Source organism: Rhipicephalus sanguineus, unplaced genomic scaffold (genome assembly GCF_013339695.2).
Source record: "Rhipicephalus sanguineus isolate Rsan-2018 unplaced genomic scaffold, BIME_Rsan_1.4 Seq897, whole genome shotgun sequence".
Lineage (NCBI taxonomy): Eukaryota > Metazoa > Arthropoda > Arachnida > Ixodida > Ixodidae > Rhipicephalus > Rhipicephalus sanguineus.
Window position 1 is genome coordinate 19,307 of NW_023616241.1, and position 20,695 is coordinate 40,001.

At 45.7% G+C, this 20,695-nt stretch overlaps 2 protein-coding genes across 3 annotated transcripts in view; one reads left to right on the forward strand and one right to left on the reverse strand.

Annotated features, from left to right (window-relative positions):
• Positions 1–11,053, reverse strand: part of LOC119378616 (E3 ubiquitin-protein ligase UBR2-like) — a gene marked incomplete at its 3' end in the record, with an annotated part of 28,783 nt that extends 17,730 nt beyond the window's left edge. Inside the window, exons 1-2 of the mRNA XM_037647691.2 lie at positions 10,967–11,053; positions 2,233–2,673 (exon numbers count right to left, since the gene is read on the reverse strand). Of these exons, the coding sequence (XP_037503619.1) occupies positions 2,233–2,501 (269 nt within the window). The remainder of the gene's footprint in view (positions 1–2,232; positions 2,674–10,966) is intronic.
• A 436-nt stretch (positions 11,054–11,489) lies between these two features.
• On the forward strand, positions 11,490–20,304 carry LOC119378615 (nucleoporin Nup37; the record flags this gene model as incomplete). Of its 2 annotated transcripts, none has more annotated exon segments than XM_037647689.2 (5): positions 11,490–11,769; positions 14,729–14,862; positions 16,472–16,541; positions 17,468–17,653; positions 20,120–20,304. In XM_037647689.2, coding segments are annotated over 5 exon segments (749 nt in total), but the record flags the coding sequence as incomplete, so codon positions are not given.
• Positions 20,305–20,695: the final 391 nt, after the last annotated feature.

Sequence of the window (20,695 nt, forward strand, 5' to 3'; positions counted from 1 at the left end):
GAAGCCGGTCACGTGACCGTTGATTGGTGTACGCGTTCGATGACTTTTCTGTTAGTACTGAAATATTGTTCATTTCTTTATATTAAAGGGGTACTGACACAAAATTTCGCGGCCGAGATAGCCTGCTGGATCGATTCCCGTGTACGTGCATGTACCATCTGCAAAATATCGACAGCGAATAAAGCTTGGAAGGTATTTTATATGAATTTTGAAGTTCGCGAGCGCAATCCAGCATTATAGGCCGCACCTAGTGCATTGACACCCTCGGAGGTGACCCGAGGTGACCACCCTACTTCCCCTACGTAACCGTTGCAGCCGGTACAAGTTACGATGACGTCATAGCCGCCATTTCTGTTTTGACGCGCTTCCCGACGAATCGCTCCTCGCCAGCGGGTCAAACCTGAAGTGATTCGCCACGTCGAAAATTCCTTCGATCCCCGCCGCAAGAAAATCGTCGCCATCAGACGACGATGAGCCCGATGACGACAGACTGCACGGAAATGCGTCACTGTCCTGTGTGCTCACGTGACCGAGCGTTTCACTCGCTAGGTGGTGATAGTTGCACCCGGCGGCTTGTCGTTTTTGGAGCTCTGTCAAACTGAAACTGAGGCTGTGTCGGTAATGAGGAGCTTGTAATTAATTATCTGTCGCGCGTTGCAGCAAACGATGTGCCGTGTTATGACTAACAGGCCCCCAGCAACACATTGCAGCAAAAAAACGCAGGGCGAAAGTTTTTGTGTCAGGGCTCCTTTAAAAGATATTACTCCATAAAAATGTACATATAGACCTGCGTTAGTTGTATGCAACAAAGTGGCGCTGCCTTCGCTTGGCGTAGGCAGCCTTGACACAGGCGCAGGCGCACACAATGCTGTACAAATACCGAGAAGGTGTATAAAGCCACTTCATCTCATTGTAACAGCTTGCTATTTTCAAAAATGGTTGGAAAGCTCAAAATAAAGGTTGTTAAGCATAGTTACAGTAACTCCTGCAAAAGCACAACAACGACAGCTTTCACAAGGGCTAGCGGCATCGCTATCAATTCTCAGCGTTGCTAGAGCAAGCCTTCATGCGTGTTTGGAGCCTTTCAGATCGAAAAATACTGCTTATAAAATAACTATGTGCTTTTAGGATTAACCACTGCAGCTACAAACGCTACGAAGGGTAAGCTTCCTGTCGCGCCGTAAAAAACTGGGTCGAGAAAGATCATTTGTCGGTCCCTTTAAAGGGGGACGCGGCACTTAAAAGCTGAATATCAGCCCGAGAATCGTATTTTCAATCTCATCATTTTCGCGTTCACAAGGCCTGGTTGCAGTCACAGAGGCGCTTCAGTTTCAAAATATAAGCCAGAATCAGACTTGCAAGATGACCACTTGTTGAGGAAAAGGCAACATCAGCCGCGGCAGCTTTAAACCCCGACATGGCAGCGCCATCACAGAGGCGTGCGTGAACTGGGAACAATGGCATTTTCTTAGTCTGCTGCACTTTTATTTTTTTTTTGTTAGGCAGATATATGACAACCATAACAAGAATGCACTTGCCATAAATCGTGTCATTCTTTCCCTTCTGCATAAGCAAACATAAACTGCTACATTTGCTCTATGCAATGCAAGAAAAAAGACACTGCGGGTGTGTCACCTCCTAAACAAAACCAATACTAAATGGGTTGAACTGAACCCACTGCAAAATGTCATTCTCGTGCAAAATTCAAGTGGGAATTGGGTAGTGATGTAGCTGAGTCACACTACAGCACCAGGCACACTTGTGCAACACTAAGGCCTTTCGTGACGCACATTATGAGCGAATGTCTATAAATGCACGCATAATTTGATGACAAGGTTCTCGAGGCCAAATTTAAAGCAAGTGGAAGTGTTAGAATAAATTACAGTGCATTTTACAGCAATTAATTTTGATGACAACATAAATAAATATTTAGTTATTGTACATGCAATATTTCTTCAGAAACGGAATTCAATAACTCACTCAAATTGCAATACCATTTCAAAATTCCTGCCGAAACAACCCATGTCCAACTTCTCGTTAAGCACAGACTGGCTTCACCAAAGCAATTGTGTAGGCAACAGGAATGCTTAATTTACTAATAGCTCACTATTCATGGTCTCTTCCTTGCCAACAGCGCACAAAAATGGCAAGAGCAAGTCACATCTCCATGCAAGATGCCATGTCACAAGGCGACAAATTTTACATTCAGAGGACCGCCATCGTCCGTCTCACCTCTCAAGTGAGTCCAGCAGCGTCCTGCGCAGCGTAGCCTCATCATAGGCCAGCTGCAGAGGGCGGCAGTTGAGCGGCGGACTCAGCAGCGGGGGCACATGCGTCGCCCAGAACGCGCGTAGCACCTCGGGAGTCAGGGCGCCACACTCGTGGGCCTTCAACCACCCGGCCACCGCCGCATCCACCTCAGACATGTAGGGACTGCGCACGTCGGCCTCCTCGCCCGCCCTTAGCGGGGCCTGAGCGCCGCCCGAGTCTTCGCCTTCCATGTCGAGGCGGTGGTGAAAGGTGAGCGGGCCTGTTAACGGAGCTGGTCCGCGGAAGGCTGAAAGGGCATGTCCGAGGATGGTCTACGCCCTTTCTCTTTTTCTCTCAGCTGGCCTGTGGGTGGTCGTGGGCCGTAAACCTCATGGGCTGCCACGGTCGTGCCCCACCACAGCCCTGCAAGAAGTAATGCAAGTTGAGCCAAGGAGCTTGCCGGTACGTCAGAAATGAGCCTCCTTCCCCCGAAAAATATGGGGCAGCTGCGCACTAGTGGTGAAGAGACTGAGGAAACAGCAGAGCTGGTGGTGTTCCCCTCCTCCTCACCCTTACTTCCCTTTGTCAACCCTTGCTATACTATACTATACATCATTTTCGATGGAGGCGAAAATGCTTGAGGCCTGTGTGCTTAGATTTAGGTGCACGTTAAAGAACCACAGGTGGTCATAATTTCCAAAGCCCTCCACAACTTCCCCTCTCATAATCATGTCATGGTTCTGGAACGTTAAACCCAACAATTATTAGATGCGAAGCATCTTATGGCGGAGTTCAAACCGGTGGTGACGGCGTGAGCACCCTTACTGCGCATGTGCAAACCCTCTCCACCACACCTAGTCTCCACTCTCCCTCTCCCATTTCCCCTCTCCACTTCCCCCTCTGAAACGTAAGCTCGACATGCCGAAATGCTGCTTCGCATCGCCTCATGGTCCCCTTTAGCGGGAGATGGCGTGATTTTTCTTTATACTATGCATGGCTATGCTATGCTTCACCCTCCCCTCACTCCTCCTCACCCTCACTTCCCTTTCTCACCCCCTTGCTATACCATACCATAAATGGCTATGCACAGCTTTACCCTCTCCTTTCCTTCTTTCCATCCTAAGCTGCGCAAGAGAACCACCACATTACCATAAACTCCAGTGAGGACTGGCCCCACCACCAACATGCATGACTATTATGGAGCATTAGAACGTTTAACTGGGCAAGTTGGTGTGATTCCATCTCGAATGAATAAACCGCGCAAAAGAACGAGGACGAACAGAAGAAACAACAGACCACTATTATGGAGCCCAGAAAATCTGACGTGCATCATTGAAATTTTAAGCGCGAACTGGGACAAGCACAAGTGAGGGAACGACACCGGCGCTTACTATCGAGTGAAAGCTTTAATAACCAGGAACAAACATGAATACCTAACCAGGGCACGTGACTCGCCCCACATGCACACCATTCCTAGGTGCAAACAAAGGCCAATATCACACAGTATCTTTTCACTAAACACTTTCTTTAAGGAGTGACACTTCTATGCTGGAAACAGTTAAAGGGACAGACAACCGCTTAGAACTTGAATTTAGATAACCCCACTAATGGAAAGACTGTATATCGTATTGGCTTTTCAAGCCCTTTTTTTTTTGTCGTTAGACACGGATTTATATTTCTTCACTAAAGTCACTTTTGGCGCCTCACGCGGCAATAAAGCGATGACGCACATGATGGCGATCACATGACCTTTTACTAGTGCACGCGGTTAATGGTCTCTATATCAGTGTTGAAATATGGTACACTTTTTTTATTATAATCTTTTCTGACCTAAAATGTGCCAGTACATCTTCGTTTGCTGTGAGCAGAACAGTGGCACCGCCTTCACTTAACGTAAGATCCGATGCTCGTGAACGGCAGCACATGGCCTCCGCGATTGGCACGTGACCTCCACGCCGTTGCCAGAGCTAATCGCGGAGGCCACAGGCAGCATGAAAGTTAGCTGAGGGACTAGTGGCACCTGTAGACAAGTTGGAAAAGTACTATGAGTGCCTGGCCCGGAAAAGTACCACGATCGCGAGGCAGCAAAGGGATTTCATGTACGATCAGTGTTCAGAAAACTTATTCTTTATTACAAAACGGTTGAAAATGGCCAAATGGAGGTGGTTAACCACAGTTGCACTCACTCCCGTGAAAGTAGAACGTTGAGCGTAATGAACAGTTTGTGAGGAAGGCTATCGCAATTGCTGTCAATTCTCAGCATTCCTTGAGGAGGCACTCATACCTTTTTAGTGGCTTCTCAGATCGAAAAATTCTTCTTACATAATATCCACATACTTTTAGAATCAACCGCTGCAGGCTTAACCACTACTGAGGCGGAGCTTTTCATTGCGCCGTAAAAGACTGGGTTGAGAAAAATCAGTTGTCAGTCCCTCTAATGACCGCTGATACAGGTTGACCCCTTATGTTAATATGGAATGCCTCGATCAAGGTGATTGAACAAAGCGACCGTATTGGAAAAGCGCGCTTCACAACCACACTGCACACAATGCAGAGTCAAATGTGTAAGAACATTTATACAGCGTCCTGTATGGACCGCAAACATACATTCCCTCACTTGTCCTTGTCCCAGTTCACGCTTGAAATTTCAACGATGCATACGCACCAACTAGTTCGTCTTTCCGTGCTACTTAAGATTCCTTGTAGGTTTTGAAAATCGCCTACACAGTTCAATTCATTTAAAGCACACTGTCAATATTCATTCCACGTTGAAGCCACAAAAGAAGGAAGAAAACGAAAAAGAGACGCATCAGCAGATGCCACACGTCAAATTATTGTCTCCAAACTCGGAAACGCAGGTGCGCTCAGAATTGATTAGGCTCACATGAAAAAAAAAACAACCGACAATGAATGATGGCCTGCAACGCTCACAGCTGCTTCCGACATGAGACCACACAAGTGGGTTATTTACTAAGGCCTGAAGAAACAGCTGGCCCCAGTAACGTGTGATCAGAAATAGCGAACAAAAAGAAAGAAAAGCAGCTACGCTTCAAGAAGGCAGCTGAGAGTTCTGGCAACTAGCATGCGTGTCCTTAAAGGGGTCACGAAGCACCCCTTGGGCTTGTTGAAAAAACACATCCTGCGGAAAGCTGACACGGCTATGAATTGCTCTGCCAAATATTACAGTCGTGCGCGCCGCGTAAAGGCCACAAGCGGAGCGCGAAGTTGCCGTTTCCTCGGGGGCCCTCTTTTCAAACAGAGGCCGGTTCTCACTCTCGTCGGTGGGCGGGGCGTCTGCACGTTGACGTCGCGGATCAGCCAGTTTACGTTGCAAGAGACATAGCATGCTTATTGGCCGATAGCCAACGTAAATCGAGAGCGGCGTTCGGATCAGATGCGCTTCTTGCCGCGGGGTGCCGCCACTTGCCGGCGCCGCACTCCTCAGTACACGGTAGCCGCACTCACGCAAGCGAATCACAGCGGGAGAGCGATCGCGTTTCATGACGCGCACTGACGTAACTTCTTTCCCCCGTGCCATCCCTCCCTATGTAGCTTCCAGTGCGCTCGTCGGCACGAGAAAAGAGAGAAAGCGCTGAGAGCGTGCCCCAAACCCCTGTAACTCCGCTCATTCTTGACGGATTCGAGAAATTTTTGCAGCAATCGATTCGGGAGGCAGTAAACTCCGATACTGAGGTCATTAGATCATTACTTGGAAAAGTGGTTCATGACCCATTTAAGAAACACTATACAGATAAGCCATATAGGAATTCAAGTGGCAAATTTAGTGCAAACAACTGACAGGAGCTCTTCATTTGAGAATGTGGATAACAAGAAATAATAAATGAAATAACAAGTCATTTTCCTTTATTATTCCATAAATCACTAAACAGTAGGGCAACAGAGGTAATGGATTTAGGGAGTCCATTTTTTGTTAGAAACAGTATGAAACAAACAGATGATGAAGCCAAGGAGAGCATAGGGGGTGTCCCTGGGCCTTCCTTGGCTTCATATGGCTGTGTATGAACAGTAGGGGTGTGAGAAACACAAGTCTACCGGCCATGGTATATAATTTCAAGAATACCCAATAGATGATATAACTTGCACCTCAGTGGCAGCGCACTCTGGATAAAATTACACATCTTGATGCCACTGCTCTGCTTGTTGCATATGACAGAAGCAATAGCGCGAGGTGGAGCTGTGTCATGGATGTCAAGCTGTGGACACCGCCTAGCTAAAACTGTCAAATATTCATTTCTTTCACATATTCAAACAAAGACAAATAAATAACACTTATCAGAGTCATAAGGGAGTTACAAGGATGGATGGCGCAACTGTTTCAAATTGCAGAAGAGTGCTAAGTTTGGGCGAGTTGGTAATGATCCATTATGTAACTGCGCAAAAAACGGACAGTAACACAAGAGGAGAGCCTGCGCCTGTTTGTGCTGTCCTCTCCTCTTGTGTTACCGTTCGTTTTTTGCGCAGTTACATAATGAAACTGTTTCGAGTTCGTGATATACGAGGAGTGTAAACTGTTGATGAACACACAGAGCTGAAAAATACAATTCTGTTCTGTATATTATGGATCCATACCAACACACCCAGTTTTCTGCTTTGTTGTTTCAAGTTAATCTTTCTGAGGAATTTAATCGATGCGCATATATTAACGTATAACCTTTATTAGCGTAGACAGATATATGTACAATTGTATCATACATATTTTGTCAATACGTCTAAGCTAGATTTTTACTTATACCAAATGAACTTCGCACACGCTTCTGTATCTGCTGTCACTTCAGAGGTGAAAATATCAAATATTCATTGCAGCTTGCTGTTCTTCAATATCCGTATTCAATTCCATTTAAAATTTTGACTATTTAGACCTACTGAGCCATATAAATTTATGAGAGCATACATAAAAGCATACATAAAAGTCACTGATAACCTCACTTCCACAAAATGTGTAGTAGTGAATTCTCTTCACCCACGTGTAAAAGGTGCCTCGCAAATGCTTCTTGAGGTTGTTTGCCCTGATGGGAATGTCTTATCGCAGTAGCCATAACGGTCACATTTTCCCGTCTTTGTGACCGTATTTACGGACTTGAGCTCAAAGGGGTTATCACCACCACACAGTTTCCCAAAGCCTCAATGTTTAATAGCCATTTCAATTGCCACTGCACAGTAGCACCAACACAATAAACTTTGATGACGTCCAACAATGCACAACCCCTACACAACACACAGCTTTCGCAACAGGTATAGGCACAAAGCTGCACTGACGTCAATTGTTTAAAAAAAACAAAAATAAAACATTAAAGAGTTCTTGTACTTTTTTTACTACTGTACTTTGCTTCCTGTCATATGCAGCTGACATTGTGAAGGGTAATAACATGCACAATAAGACATCAAACTACCTAAAGTGACTCGTCACTAATGTATTGTAACCAACTTTTAAAAAAAACATGAAAGTATGTCCGCGTAGCTAGGTTAAATACCCTTATGTAAACATGCTATGCAATACTGTATTGACACCAACCTCACCACTGTGTGTGTTGGGGACCGGAGCTTTGTCAAGCCGAAGAACTTTTGGCTTTTTCCCCCTTTTCACCTTGCATATGTAACGGAGAAAATAAAACATTTTGATTGATTTAAAACGAGTCCTTCGTATTTAAAATGGCGGTTAGAGGGACACTAAAGTGAGAAAAGGATAGGCTTAGACTGATAAACTGCGCTCTGAGATTAATTCACCATCATAGGTTCATTAATAGACGTGAAAATTGAGGTCAAACTATGTAGGACCTAGTAGACATCACGGCGTTTGGTGTGACAATTTGAAGGTGGCATCACCACCCACATTTTCTTTTTGTGTTTTTTCTTGCTTACCAAGCGTCTTCTCGCGGCATACATTGTGATTTTGTAACTGTGAAAGAGTAATTTACTAATATGAGAAAAATCGTTTTTCTTTTTAGTGTCCCTTTAGACTTACTTATTGGTATGTACACTCTTTTTCAGATAATGTGGGAAGCTAAAGAGAACCACACAACACAGGCACTGGCTTTCAACACAGGTTTACTGGGCAAACATGAAATATATAGCGACAGATGGCAGAGAAGGAGGAGAAAAACATGGGATAAACTCGAATAAATGAATGACTAGAGGTTACAGGCTTTGGAGGAGGTGTTAGTTCTGCAGATATGCGATTTCCATGTCAAGTAACTGGAAGGATGCTGAACATACACATGAAGGGCCACACTTGGCTATGGCCGTGTTATGTTTTATATAGATAAATCTCGTGTTCGTGAAATAAACTTCTGCTAGAAGTCAGCGCATGTGCTGTGGGGTCCTTTTCATGGTCCCACCTCTGCGCTGTTTGAAAAAGTACTGAGTTCTTCGAAAGCATGTACTTTCCTTTCTCGAAAATGTATACGGGTTTTTCCCTGACAGCACCGTGCTAAAAATGCGCATGACAACATTTTCCTTTTAAGAAAGCTACACAGGTAGCGCAGTGTAAAGCTGCTGACTTCATTTCATGGTACCGTACTTGATCTGATGCCCTTCCAACTGATTTACTGCTACATATATTACATGTACAACATATGGACATATGTTTGCACCATGTAACATATTACTCGCACCCTCACATGCCACCAATATGGGGCATATGGTGTTTCAATCTTAAGCAAAAAGTGGCACGCCATCACCATCGATCACACAGACCTGTCGCTCCGCACACAGTGTTAATAGGATCAGATCTTCGATGCCTGTCTTGTATTAAATTTCTTATTTAACATAAACGTATAATACTTCACACTGCACTGAACTAGAAAGTGTAGACCTATACCTTTCTTACATGTCTCACACTATTTTTAGTTGCAAAGGCAAACCTTCCTCAAGTTGCCTACTAAGTGTATGAAGGAGTGTATAATATCAATACAGGATATGCTGGCGCATAGTTAAATTCATTTAAAGCATGCTGTCGGAGATACATCACGCGTAATCAGTTCCGAACAAATTTGCAAAGAACTGGTTGGTCTAAACGTGATAAACTGTCAATCGTGTCTTTGGCAACTGTTCTCACTGGTTTTGAATGCCATATCAAAGGTGCAGGTTTTCACAACACTGGTGAGGTCAGCAAACGTAGCCCATCATTCGTAATTGCAGGAGGCGATGGGCAAATGCCACTGACCCTAGTATTGGATACCTTAGGTGACAGCTATCCCAAACAGTTAGTGTTTCGCATCGTTGAACAAGTGTCAGCAATGTGCATCGTTAACGAAACATGTTATTCATTTTCTTTGCTATCCTATTGCTGTTGCACTGTTTGGTCGAGCAATTCTTTCAACGTGACAAAAACGGTTTTCAGTGCTACTCGATCCATTGCTGAAATTGGCCTTTTTACACAATATGGTACTGTGTAGCTGTATTGTTCACACACACGATCACCAAAAGCGTGAAAGACCGTGCAATCACCTGGCATGGGCCACGCTTCTCCGTAACGTTACACGACGTGCCACTGGGGCTCCGTGCTTCCCAACACAAAACATGCCAGTGGCCAAGTGCACTTCAGCACTGCACTCAACCTTCAAGTGGCTTGTTGACATTGATAAGTGTGGATCCTTATTTAGCTCCAGCGATATATCAAAATACTAGCCCCCAACAAAGCTGTCATCTTGTTGGGCTGAGCTTCTACTGTTTCTATTGTTCTTTTTTAACGAACTCTTCTTTGAAGTGTTTCGATTATTACCAAAGCAACCGCACAGCAAGGAAACGGAGAAACCAACGCGATCATACTGATTCACGGCACGCTTGCGTGTTCGCGCAGGCATGGCGACGCGCGATTGCACGCGCGAACAACGTCCGTAAACAAAGGGTAACAACCTCTCCGCGAGCCGACGGCACACAAGAGGTCAAGGACATCGATTTTGGGGGCCAGCTCTGGACGCCGTAACATACGCAGCGTCGCTGAAAAATTCTTCAAGGGGCGTATTGGAAATTCCGCTCCAATCACCACATCGCCACGCGAAAAGGCGTTTTGGACGAGAAAACACCCGTATTTTTAGAACGCTCCCCCAGCCAACTCCTCTCTCTCACCCCTGGGGTGCAATTGCGCAAAGGGAGCGTGATTTGGCACTCTCGGCGTCCACGAAGCGCACCCATGATCGTGCTAGTTAGCATAACAGCACCACATTTCATTCAATGGAGCTAGTTCGACACTGCCGGGACGGCGTAAACAGTCACGCACACTGCAAGCCCGATCTCATCTGCGCTTCGAGACATGGCTGACACTGTTTTGAGCGTGGCAGAGAACGCGATCCAAGGGCTCGAACAGCTGATCGCTGCAGCGGAAGCACAGGGGGGTGCCAAGCGTCGGATGCAAGACGGTGACGCGTCCGCTTGGCGATTTAAATACGACTCGTTCGACGATGCGACGCTCGCTACAGGGGGTGCAGCGCAGTAGCGGTGACTCGCACGATCGCGATAGGCAGGCAAGCTCGGCGCGTCGTCTTTGCTCGACCCTGTACTAACCGAGAAAGCCCGACGGTTCAAGCGAAGACCCTGAAAAGCTAGAGGAGATTAGGCCTAAAATGGGATCAGGATTGCAGGGACTTTCTCGTTGAATCGTGGAGAAGCGCAGAGAACGAGGCGACCGTGCCGAAGTTTGGACTTCGGCGACGAAGTCAACAGCGTGCCGTGAACGAAGTCGAGAACGAGGACTCACCCACGGACGGACCGAGAAGGGGAGCGCAATTCCGTAGGGAAGGTTTCGAGTTGTTCGAGCTGCCAGCAGGCGCAGAGACAGACGAAAACGAGACGCTGCTCGAAGTCGCCTCTAGATGGCGGTAAACAAAAACGCGGTGTCGATGTTCATGGGCAGTGCCTCCAAGTCAAAAAGTCCAATCATGGTCCAATCATGGTCCAATCACAGCATCCGATTGGCCCACGATTGGTCTGTACAGCTGTCTTAAATATGGCGGTCATGACATATTTGCGGCACGACCTCCTCTATATTTGCGGCTGCAAAACGCTTGTCGAGAGCTCCGCAAGAATAGACTTTGAGACGTGTGTCTTCAGCTCATAAGGAACTGTCGCTGGGACGAAAAGATACAAGCGCTCCTCGCAGGCCACTTTCGTAAAGAGCGTTGTAATTTAAAAAAGCGTAAGCCAAAGTTTGCAAATTACGTGCGCATCGTTTTGCTGAAACCCGTCCAACAGCTATCAGAGCTTATTTTCTCGGTCAAAAAGCGGCAGCATCGGCGTAGTAAACATCAATCAACGCGTGGCGGCTTTCCGCAAGCGCTTGAAACCAAGCTTGTAAAACTTTCGCGTGTATCTTGCCGGTTTTCGAACATGAAGATCACGGCTGCCGAACTCGTTACGAACACCGTCGACCTCGATCCAAATCGCAAGCTTTCCGTGAAAGGAACCACCAGGGTTGTCAAGTTTTGCCACTGCAGGTGGAACGCTTCTCTTCTGGCTGTCGGTACCGCGTCGTCCGTGACTGTTTTCGACGTCAAGTTGCCGGTCAGTTTTCCTTTACGCTGCTTTACTTGCGTTCTGGCCGGATGGAACAATAAAGTAGCATCCGTCCAGTGCGGCGTCCTCGCTTGCGATGAGCTCGAAGCTCAAGACGCTTGTCTAGAACGCGAGGTAGAAGCGTTCCGTACTAGAGTTAGAGTTACTGTATAATAGCATATACAGTAACTCTATTCCGCACTGCACGGCAGCGCCTCCTCTATTTTTTTCTATGCCAGTCAGATGGGCCCGATCAACGCCTGATCCGGCCGTTCACCACCCTCTTCTATCGTCCTTTCCAATTCTCCCCCGTCTGCTAGCCTTCGCGCCTAGTTTGCGTTCTTACGGTGATGATGATGATATCTGTGGCCAATTACCCTTTTTACCGGTCGGACTCGCTCTTGGTGTCCTAGCCTAACAATAATAAATATACAGTACCCGGTAGGTGGTGCTCCACGACGGATATCAGTGGAGGTAACTTTTTTGTTCAATTGTGTTTGCATCCGTGGAGCGGTGTCTTGTATCCCTCATCATCAGGGTGCCTTGATGCGCGGCGCGCATCGAGGCACCATAGAATAACATAGCAAGCAAATATGTTACTCTATGGAGGCACCCTACTCATGATCACTATGTTGACTGTCACGCTGGCTCTCTAAGAGACGCAGTGTTTTGAGATGGCACATCTCTGTTCATGGCGCTGTGCAGGCTACCAACGGGAATGCCTCACTGCGACACTGCTGCATGTGCTGGCTTTAGGATGTGCCACGCGAGCGCTGTGAGGCATTGGCAGCATATCTTCGAGCCACAAAGGAAGGAGTACGAAGGAACAAATTTGACTGACTTTTAGCCAGGGACGACGCATCTATTGCATATAAACGGGAACGCACGTGTGACGCAAGCAGTCGTACCCTTTAGGTGGCGTTGCACCACGACAACTGCTTGAACTAAGGCGGACCAATGGTTCCCACTGAGGAACGAGCGTTTTCACTGGCATTGAAAAAAAAAATAGGGTAGGCGTTGGTACGGGCCACATCTCCTTAACACCACAGCTTGAAATTGCCCACATCTGAGCATGCGTCGCAAGTACCCTGCAATGGAGTTTTCGTGATGTGACAGAAGCGCCAAAAGAAACAGCCTAGCGAGCAGAAACAGCGAAATTGGGCCCAGTCCATGGCCTCCGTAACTAGCTCTGGCAGGACAGCTCAGCAGTCGCAACCACAAGCCTGATTCTTTGGTGGCATGCAAAGAAACCCAAATGGACCACGATGTGTTGTGGGTGAACTTCTCACAAGCTAGGACGCTGCACTGAATGTAAGCCATAGAAATTTAGTTTCGATTTTGTCTGCATGGTTACTTTAGCGCCGATCAATCATTCAGTCTAGATGAAATCCTAACTACACATTTTCATTTCATCTGGACAAAACATTACTCACTGCACGTTTGCTCTATCTGGATGGCACTATCACTTCTTATCATTTCTGATGGACAGAACACTAGACACTGCCTTTCCTTTAATGCAAAAGCGTTCATTGGCTAACCTATCCCACTTTAGTCATGGCTACGAGTGGTTCTGGCTAACACTCCTGGGTTTGCACGCACAGAAATGCCCAGTAAAGTGGATGGGAGAGTGACCGCCGAGCATCGGACGCGTTATCCAAAGATTGTAGCATACCTGCCAACTCTCCCGATTTGGCTGGGAGACTCCCGAATTTTGAGCAATCCTCCCGACTGTACAAGCACGGCCATAAATCTCCTGAAAAACAGCACTAGTGCCACTATGAAAACAAAACAGTTATAACCAAGGACATCGGTTCTAAATTTTCTTATTGCGTGCGGAACGCTTAAGTCACTTTCGCCACAGTACATTGGTGTCATGTGGAAAAGAGCATTAAGATTGGCAAGGGGCTTCTAGCTGTCACGGCACACAGCAGATTGTGTTCCTTAATTACGCACGGGTGCATGCGCCGTATAATTACACTTATCAGTGCGACCACTAGCTTCAAATACTTAACTGGCTGTCATATTGCAGCCCTGACTAAGAGTAAATTCTTACCTACAACTGTTTTCTTTGGTCGCGTCCCCCCCCCCCCCCCCCGTTTTATGAATCTCCCAAATTTTGAGGTAACCAGGTTGGCAGGTATGTTGTAGGTTCGGTCCCTGGCGGCAAACTTGCTTTTTTGTTCACTTTCATTCCTTTCCATTTATCTCATAATTACTACACTGCAATTGAAGCCTACAAGTAATGTCCCCAATGCTTTCCTTGGCTTGATTGTCTGTGGGTTTCATTATTTGCTGTGACATTACATGTGCCTTGTGTCGGCATTTAACTCAGTGGTAATTTACAACTTGGTTATAAGTGAGAATTTTAACTCGCTCGGAAGTTAAAGCTCAGTCATCAGCATTGTAACTCACTTGGATGTTACAATTCAGTATTAAGTCGGCATTGTAGCTCACTTGTATGTTGCAACTTGACTGTAAGTCAGCATTTGCAACTAACTTGTAAGTCGGTGCTTGTCCACTTTACTGTGGCTTCTTTACTGTGGCTTTATTGTGGCTTTACTGTGGCTTCTTGCACTGCATTTTCCCCACTTAACTGTGAACCAACTCATTCAAATGAAGTTCCTGCCTAGGCTTTGCGTTATGCTAGGACTATGAACCGAAAACTCGCCTTTGCAAGCCAGCTGTCACCTGTAATGCTGCATAATCATTGCATGATGACACATTGCCTAAAGAGAAAATAGAAACAACTGTATGCATCGCGCTTCACTGACCACTTCACGTGGGTTTATGGTAACGTTTCTTTTTGTCAAGGCTCGCATTCTTGGGAACACTTAACAGAGTTGAAGTGCATGAAAATTGTGTGCACTCTGATTCTTCCTCCACTGGGCAACTGGCATTGGGGAAGGGCTTACTGCAGCACACTTGCATGTCAAGCCAGAGGCTAGTATCGGCCAGTTTCTCCATTTAGGATCCGAAGGCTGAATTCAGCGAGCTGAAACAAGTGGAAGTGACCATCAAGCGCGAGTTCAAGCACGATGCCCCCCTCCAGGACATTTCTTGGAGCCCCAACATGTCTCTCGTGTTGGATCCAAAATGGATCAGGTGGGTGAACTTTATTGTTTTGCTACCTTGCTTGGAGAGGCCGCTGTAGCAATCAAACCACTTCATACAACCCATGCCTCCTGGCCCCTGCCAGCATCTAGGGGTACTTGGCAAGGCAGCAGTGCTATTCATACCAACTTCTTTTATCGCTTTGCGACACGCATTGTGAGCAACTGTCTATAAAATGCCAATGTTCTGAAGACCAAATTTTAACCATATGGAAGTGTTAAAATAAGTGATGGTGTATTCATTGTAATTTGTTGTAATTCACTGTAATTACAGTGTAAATAAATATTTAAGGATTGTACAGTCAGTCATGCTATATTTCTTGGTAAGTTGAATTCAACCACCCACTCAAGTGACATGTGATAGTTATCTGCTGGCAACAAGCATTCCTAAAAAGGTGAAAAAAAATTTTTTTTTTTAAATCCTTCTCGAAATAGCCCATGTCCAACGTCTCATTAAACGCAGTACTGCCTTCACCACAGCAATCGTGTGTAGCAAAGTATTCCAACCAGAAGTGATATAAATGAACTTTAGGCAACAAGAATGCTTAATTTACCATTAGCTGAGTGTTTGTGGTCTCCTACTTGCCACTACTCATCTCATCTCATTGCTTGTTAAGATAATTTTTTTTAGCAGTTACATGTTCTGTGAAGTTTACTGCAACTGACTTGTGGCCTCTGTGCAGTCACCATTGCACTTCCGCACTTTCATTGATTATGCCATTCATTGCAATTTGCATAACATACCGTCTCCCGGTTCCCTTTGGCCAGACCTCGCCCTCACGTGACTAAACATCATATAATTACTTCTTTAATTACTCAGAATGCTGCATCTGCCCATACGGCATTGTCACAGCAGGGTAGCATGACAATGAGTGACGTGACAAAAAGCGAACAGAAATGTTGAATTCAATTGAAATAATATTATGATAGCGTTAAAAAGTATGGTATGTGCACGTGCTGCGGATGAACTGAAGATCAGAATTGCGAGCATTTGGGCTGTTGATGAGCATTTCGATGTTGCAACTAGGAATTTTGAGGAATCACTGTCCCTAAACATATCGCTCTTGCAGCTACGAATTTTGACAAATCAGTGTGGTGCTTAACTAGCACCAAGGATGGGTTATGGGATGCAGTGACATCAGCATCAAGCACATTGCTCTGCTGACCTATTTTCACTAGTAAAAAAGGTGACTTAGAATCTGCATTGCAACCATGTGCCAGGGCAAAAGACATCACCATTATTGTGATTATAACATGTTATCTTCAATAGTGATCCCAGATATTTTTGTCGTAAGCACTTGCGTACAGCTAATTGATTGTGAAACATCCAATGTTTCACAATAGGTTAATATTAATGGCTCTAGCAACAGCTTTTGTCATCAAGAGCCTCAGGACCATGGACTACCAAAATTGGTGTGGAAGAGGCTAGATGTGAACAGTACAATAGGCAGCTGAACGCATTGAACAGTAGACTTTAAAGTTTGTTTACATCATGCTCAATTATCAAGGAACAAATCTGCCTGGGGCAAGATCATCATGCCAGAAACCTGCTCCGCTCAGAGTACTTTATGTTATTTGACATCATGACTGGTCTTTTCTAGGTTTGCGACTGCGAGCTTGGACAACGAGGTGCGGATCTTCTACTCGAACCTGGAAACAGATGACGTCCAAGTGGGTCGTTTAGCTAATCTCAATAGTTTCCGTTTAGTGCACTTGATCATAGCGCGGCACAACAGCCGTTAGTAAGTCGCTGATGTACCTCCTGTTCCAGCTTTTTTCTATTGACTTGTGATGCATAGCACTTCCGGGTGACGGGCAAAAGATTCTAGAATTCCGGAACCGAGTGATCGAGCAATATTGAATGTGTGACAGGTCGTGCGAACAGCCTGGGGTGCAATCTTGTACACGTTCTGTGACAGAACATTCGATCGAGCCGCATGGGATTGGTCGACGCTCATCTGACGGCCAGATGTGAGAACAGCAACCGGAAAAGGCAGTGCTATCAATCATTTTGTCATCTGCTAGGCAAAGAACGGGCATAGGAAAGGTAGAGGCACCGTTCTGTCCGATAGATTGGATATAGAACAGTCTCCAAACGACTTGGATTGGATCAAAACTTAAGCGCTTGGGCCAGAGAAGCAAATTAGCGTGCTTTTTGCCTGGCTTAATCTAATCCCGCTCCGATAGTTTGCGAAAATGGCAACCAGCCCCCCCCACACACACACACACACACTGAACATCTCGTGGTAAATTGCAACACTGCCTGGAGCCCAATCAAGACATTAACACAAATAAATTGTTAGTCATCGCACTCTTCAATTTCAAGCTTTGAAAAAAAACGATGCCTCCCAATATTAATGTTCAGTTAATAACAATCACATACTTCTTCATGCATTGAAAACATTTCTAAATTTCCTGAGCTCACCTACTGGCTGTTTGCTCCCTCTCGTTCTCTCGTGACGTCACGTTCCATTCTGTCACAGAACGTGTGCAAGACTGCACCCTTATTCCGTCGCTCATTGTGTCACTCTCATGTGGATTTATTGTTACTTATTGCCTACTATGCCTTATCTCTTTGTGTTCTCGCGGTGCCCTAGGTTCTGTCTGGCCACCAAGGTGCTGTGAATGCTGTGGCCTTTGAGCCGCAGTCGGGCGAGGCACTGGCCAGTGTCGGAGACGACAACAGCTGCCGCATCTGGGGTCTGGACGGCACACAGCAGGCGCGCATTGCCCTACGGTCGGCTGGCACCGCAGTTGTCTGGCATCATAATGAGCTTGGAAAGGTTGGGAGCCTTGTAACTGTGACACAACCACACTTATGGTGTTCATTTCAGTGGAATCTCAGTGGCAGTTCAGTTTTTTTTTTAATTTTTTACTTATTTATTTCGAGTACCTGCAGCGTCTGAAAGCATTACTGCAGTGGGGGGGGGGGGGGGGGGGGTTACACATGCTCGTACAAATAGACAACTGAGCAAACACAACAACAGAACTAGGAAAAAAAAGTTCGTGCCATTATACATCCAACAATAATGTTCGGAACGATGCTTCAGTGCGGCGATAAGCAATTTGTTGAGGTAGCCGATTCCACTGGGTTATGTCTGGGAAAATGAAGAGCTGAAAGACATTTGTTTTACGAATAATTTTCCTTATTTTTAGTGCGTGGTCACTTCTATGAGATATGAAATTAGGGGCTAAAAGTAAGTTTCCTAATCTATTTTAACCATACTATAAAAGATTTTGAGAAGCATTTTTAACCTCATGTTTTTTCAGTGACATTTCTGTGACAGTTCAGTAGCATCATACACTCAAACCTCATTATAACAAAGTCGCATCTGACACGAAAACAAGTGTGTTATATATCCAAAAATTTGTTATAAATGCATATTTGTAACACTGTATCTATGACAACACTGTTCTTCACTTCGTTATAACCGATAATTCGTTATGTCCTTGTTCGTTATATTGAGGTGTGAGTGTATTGACTTTTTTTTAATGACAACGACCTTGTTTTGCCAGCTTAAACTATTTTAGTGTTGGAACCTTCTGAAATGCTTTTATTTGTTCTAGGCAGGTTGCATGCATGATACGAATGCCCATGTTCATTCTAGAACCAACATGAGCACCAGTGACTACACAGGTGCACATACAAAAGCCGACGCGTTTCACTCCCAGATCAGATTTCCGACAACTGTGCTCACCAATGTTGTTGCATCAGAAGGGTTCTTCTTTGCCTTTCTTTTATTGCAATAGCAATTATATGGACAGTCTCGACGGGTTTTTGCGATTGCCGTCATGTCCTTCCGGTATGAAGTTCAAATTGATAAGATCCCCCCGCACATTGTATGTTCTACCGCGGGTAAAAGCGCGCGAGCGGGGGCGACGAACGCAGCCGAAGCAGAGATCAAACGAGCCGGCCCGTTTCTCGGGGAATGCATGCGATAACATCACCCTGCTCGGGAGGCCTGCCGTCGAAGCAGACAGGAAACGCCTCGGCGCCCGTCTTTAATGACCATGAAAAGATATGAGGTGGGGGGGTTGCCACTTTGAACTTTGAATCTAAGGGCGCGGTCGCACTCGCTGGTGCACGCGCTATCTCGAAAGCCATGACAGCGGGTGGCTCAATACCCTTCTACGTGCTGCGCTCTCAACGTGAAGTGACTGTGCAGAGAGCATCACTCCCTGGAACGGCCATATTCTCTTACACCAGCATTTTGTAGTTACGCGAGATCGGATACCAAACAATTAGCTGCTAGCCTCACTTCGTGTAACACTACAATTTATTGCTATCGCATACAGTGCTTCGCCCTTGCGATGAAACTGTGACTTTTTTTTTTGTGCTGGGCAGGACTTTACATAAACGAAAAGTTTATTCATTAACTGGTGCCTTGGATTGATGTATTCTTCGTCTTCACAACAATGTCGCAGTGTTCGTCCAGCCCAACTGATGGGCGTTTGCTTCATTTCCCGTGTGAATGTGTGCGCCATAAACATGTAACCACAATGCCACCAGTACCGCAAGAGCTGTCGAAATAAAACAATTAGCGCAGCTTACACTAAGATGCAAGGCTGGGTCACAGCAGAGCTGGCGGGCACCTAGCTGGTCCTGGTTTGGCTAGGCTTTTCTAATTTTTGCTAAGCGCTGCTAGGTCAATTGATATGTGCATTCACACATGGCTGCATGAAGTGTTCACGTGATCTCTCTCGTAAACCAAGTTTTGGCAACTAGCTTATCGAACGATATAGATTGGGCATCAACTGGCCATCACATATCAGCACCGAATCTACACGATTACAGTAGCTTAATTAGGCGAATTAGACTAATTAGCATATCTGGGATTTGTCTCAAGTAACTTGCATTTCCAAGCCCAGCTCTGGATTAATTAGCCAATTAGTCTTAATTAGGCTTGGCTCTGTAAGGTTTGCCGAGCTCAACCTCACTAGTCACACTGAGAATTCAACTTGGCCTAACTAGGGCTAATTAGGTTTTGGCTTAATTAGGTTAATTATGATTAGATGATTAGGTGTTTGCATGCTCAACTAGACTTAATTAGGCTTGGTTATAATCGCCTTGGCTTAACTAGGCTCATTTAAGCTTAACTTGGCTTGACGAAAGGAGCACGTGTCAGTTTATGGTGGTGATATAGTTTTCTTTCTACGCCACACGAACAAACCTAGAGCATAACAGCTCTGCTGTAGACACGCAATAAGTACAGAATCTTTGCACGTTTCTATCGTCCTTTGCTGCGTAGCTGCTAGTGGGCGAGAAGCGCGGCACTCTGCGGCTGTACAATGCGATGACGGGGCAGCCGCTCATGTCCATGGAGGCGGGACAACCAGGCATCCTCCTGGCGGCCGACTGGGGCATATGCAACAACCATCTCTTGATTGCATCCATCGGCAACCACTGCTACCTGTGGGAGACGTCGAGATCAAGGTGGGGGCACCTGCACTCGTACTTAGCACCTTTTGACGTGCTCTTTAACTGGACATGTGCAGATATTCGAGCACTTTGAATATTTGAGCGAGTATTACAGTATTCTAATTCGTTTCGACACAAATTTGAATTATTCTAAATTTCGAACTATTCGAAATGAACGAATAAACATATATAAACCGCATGTAACCCCCTGTAAAGGTGGTTTCACTGTGGTGGAGGAGTGCTATACCGTGAATACACCTATCCAGGGTAAATCTACACTGCAGTGAAGCCCCTTTTGAAGGTTAAAGGAACACATTACACTCACACTAATTAATCATTCCTTAACTTTAAAAGCTTGTTATATGGGCTTATATGCGCTAAGTATAGTAAATTTTAAAACATGACG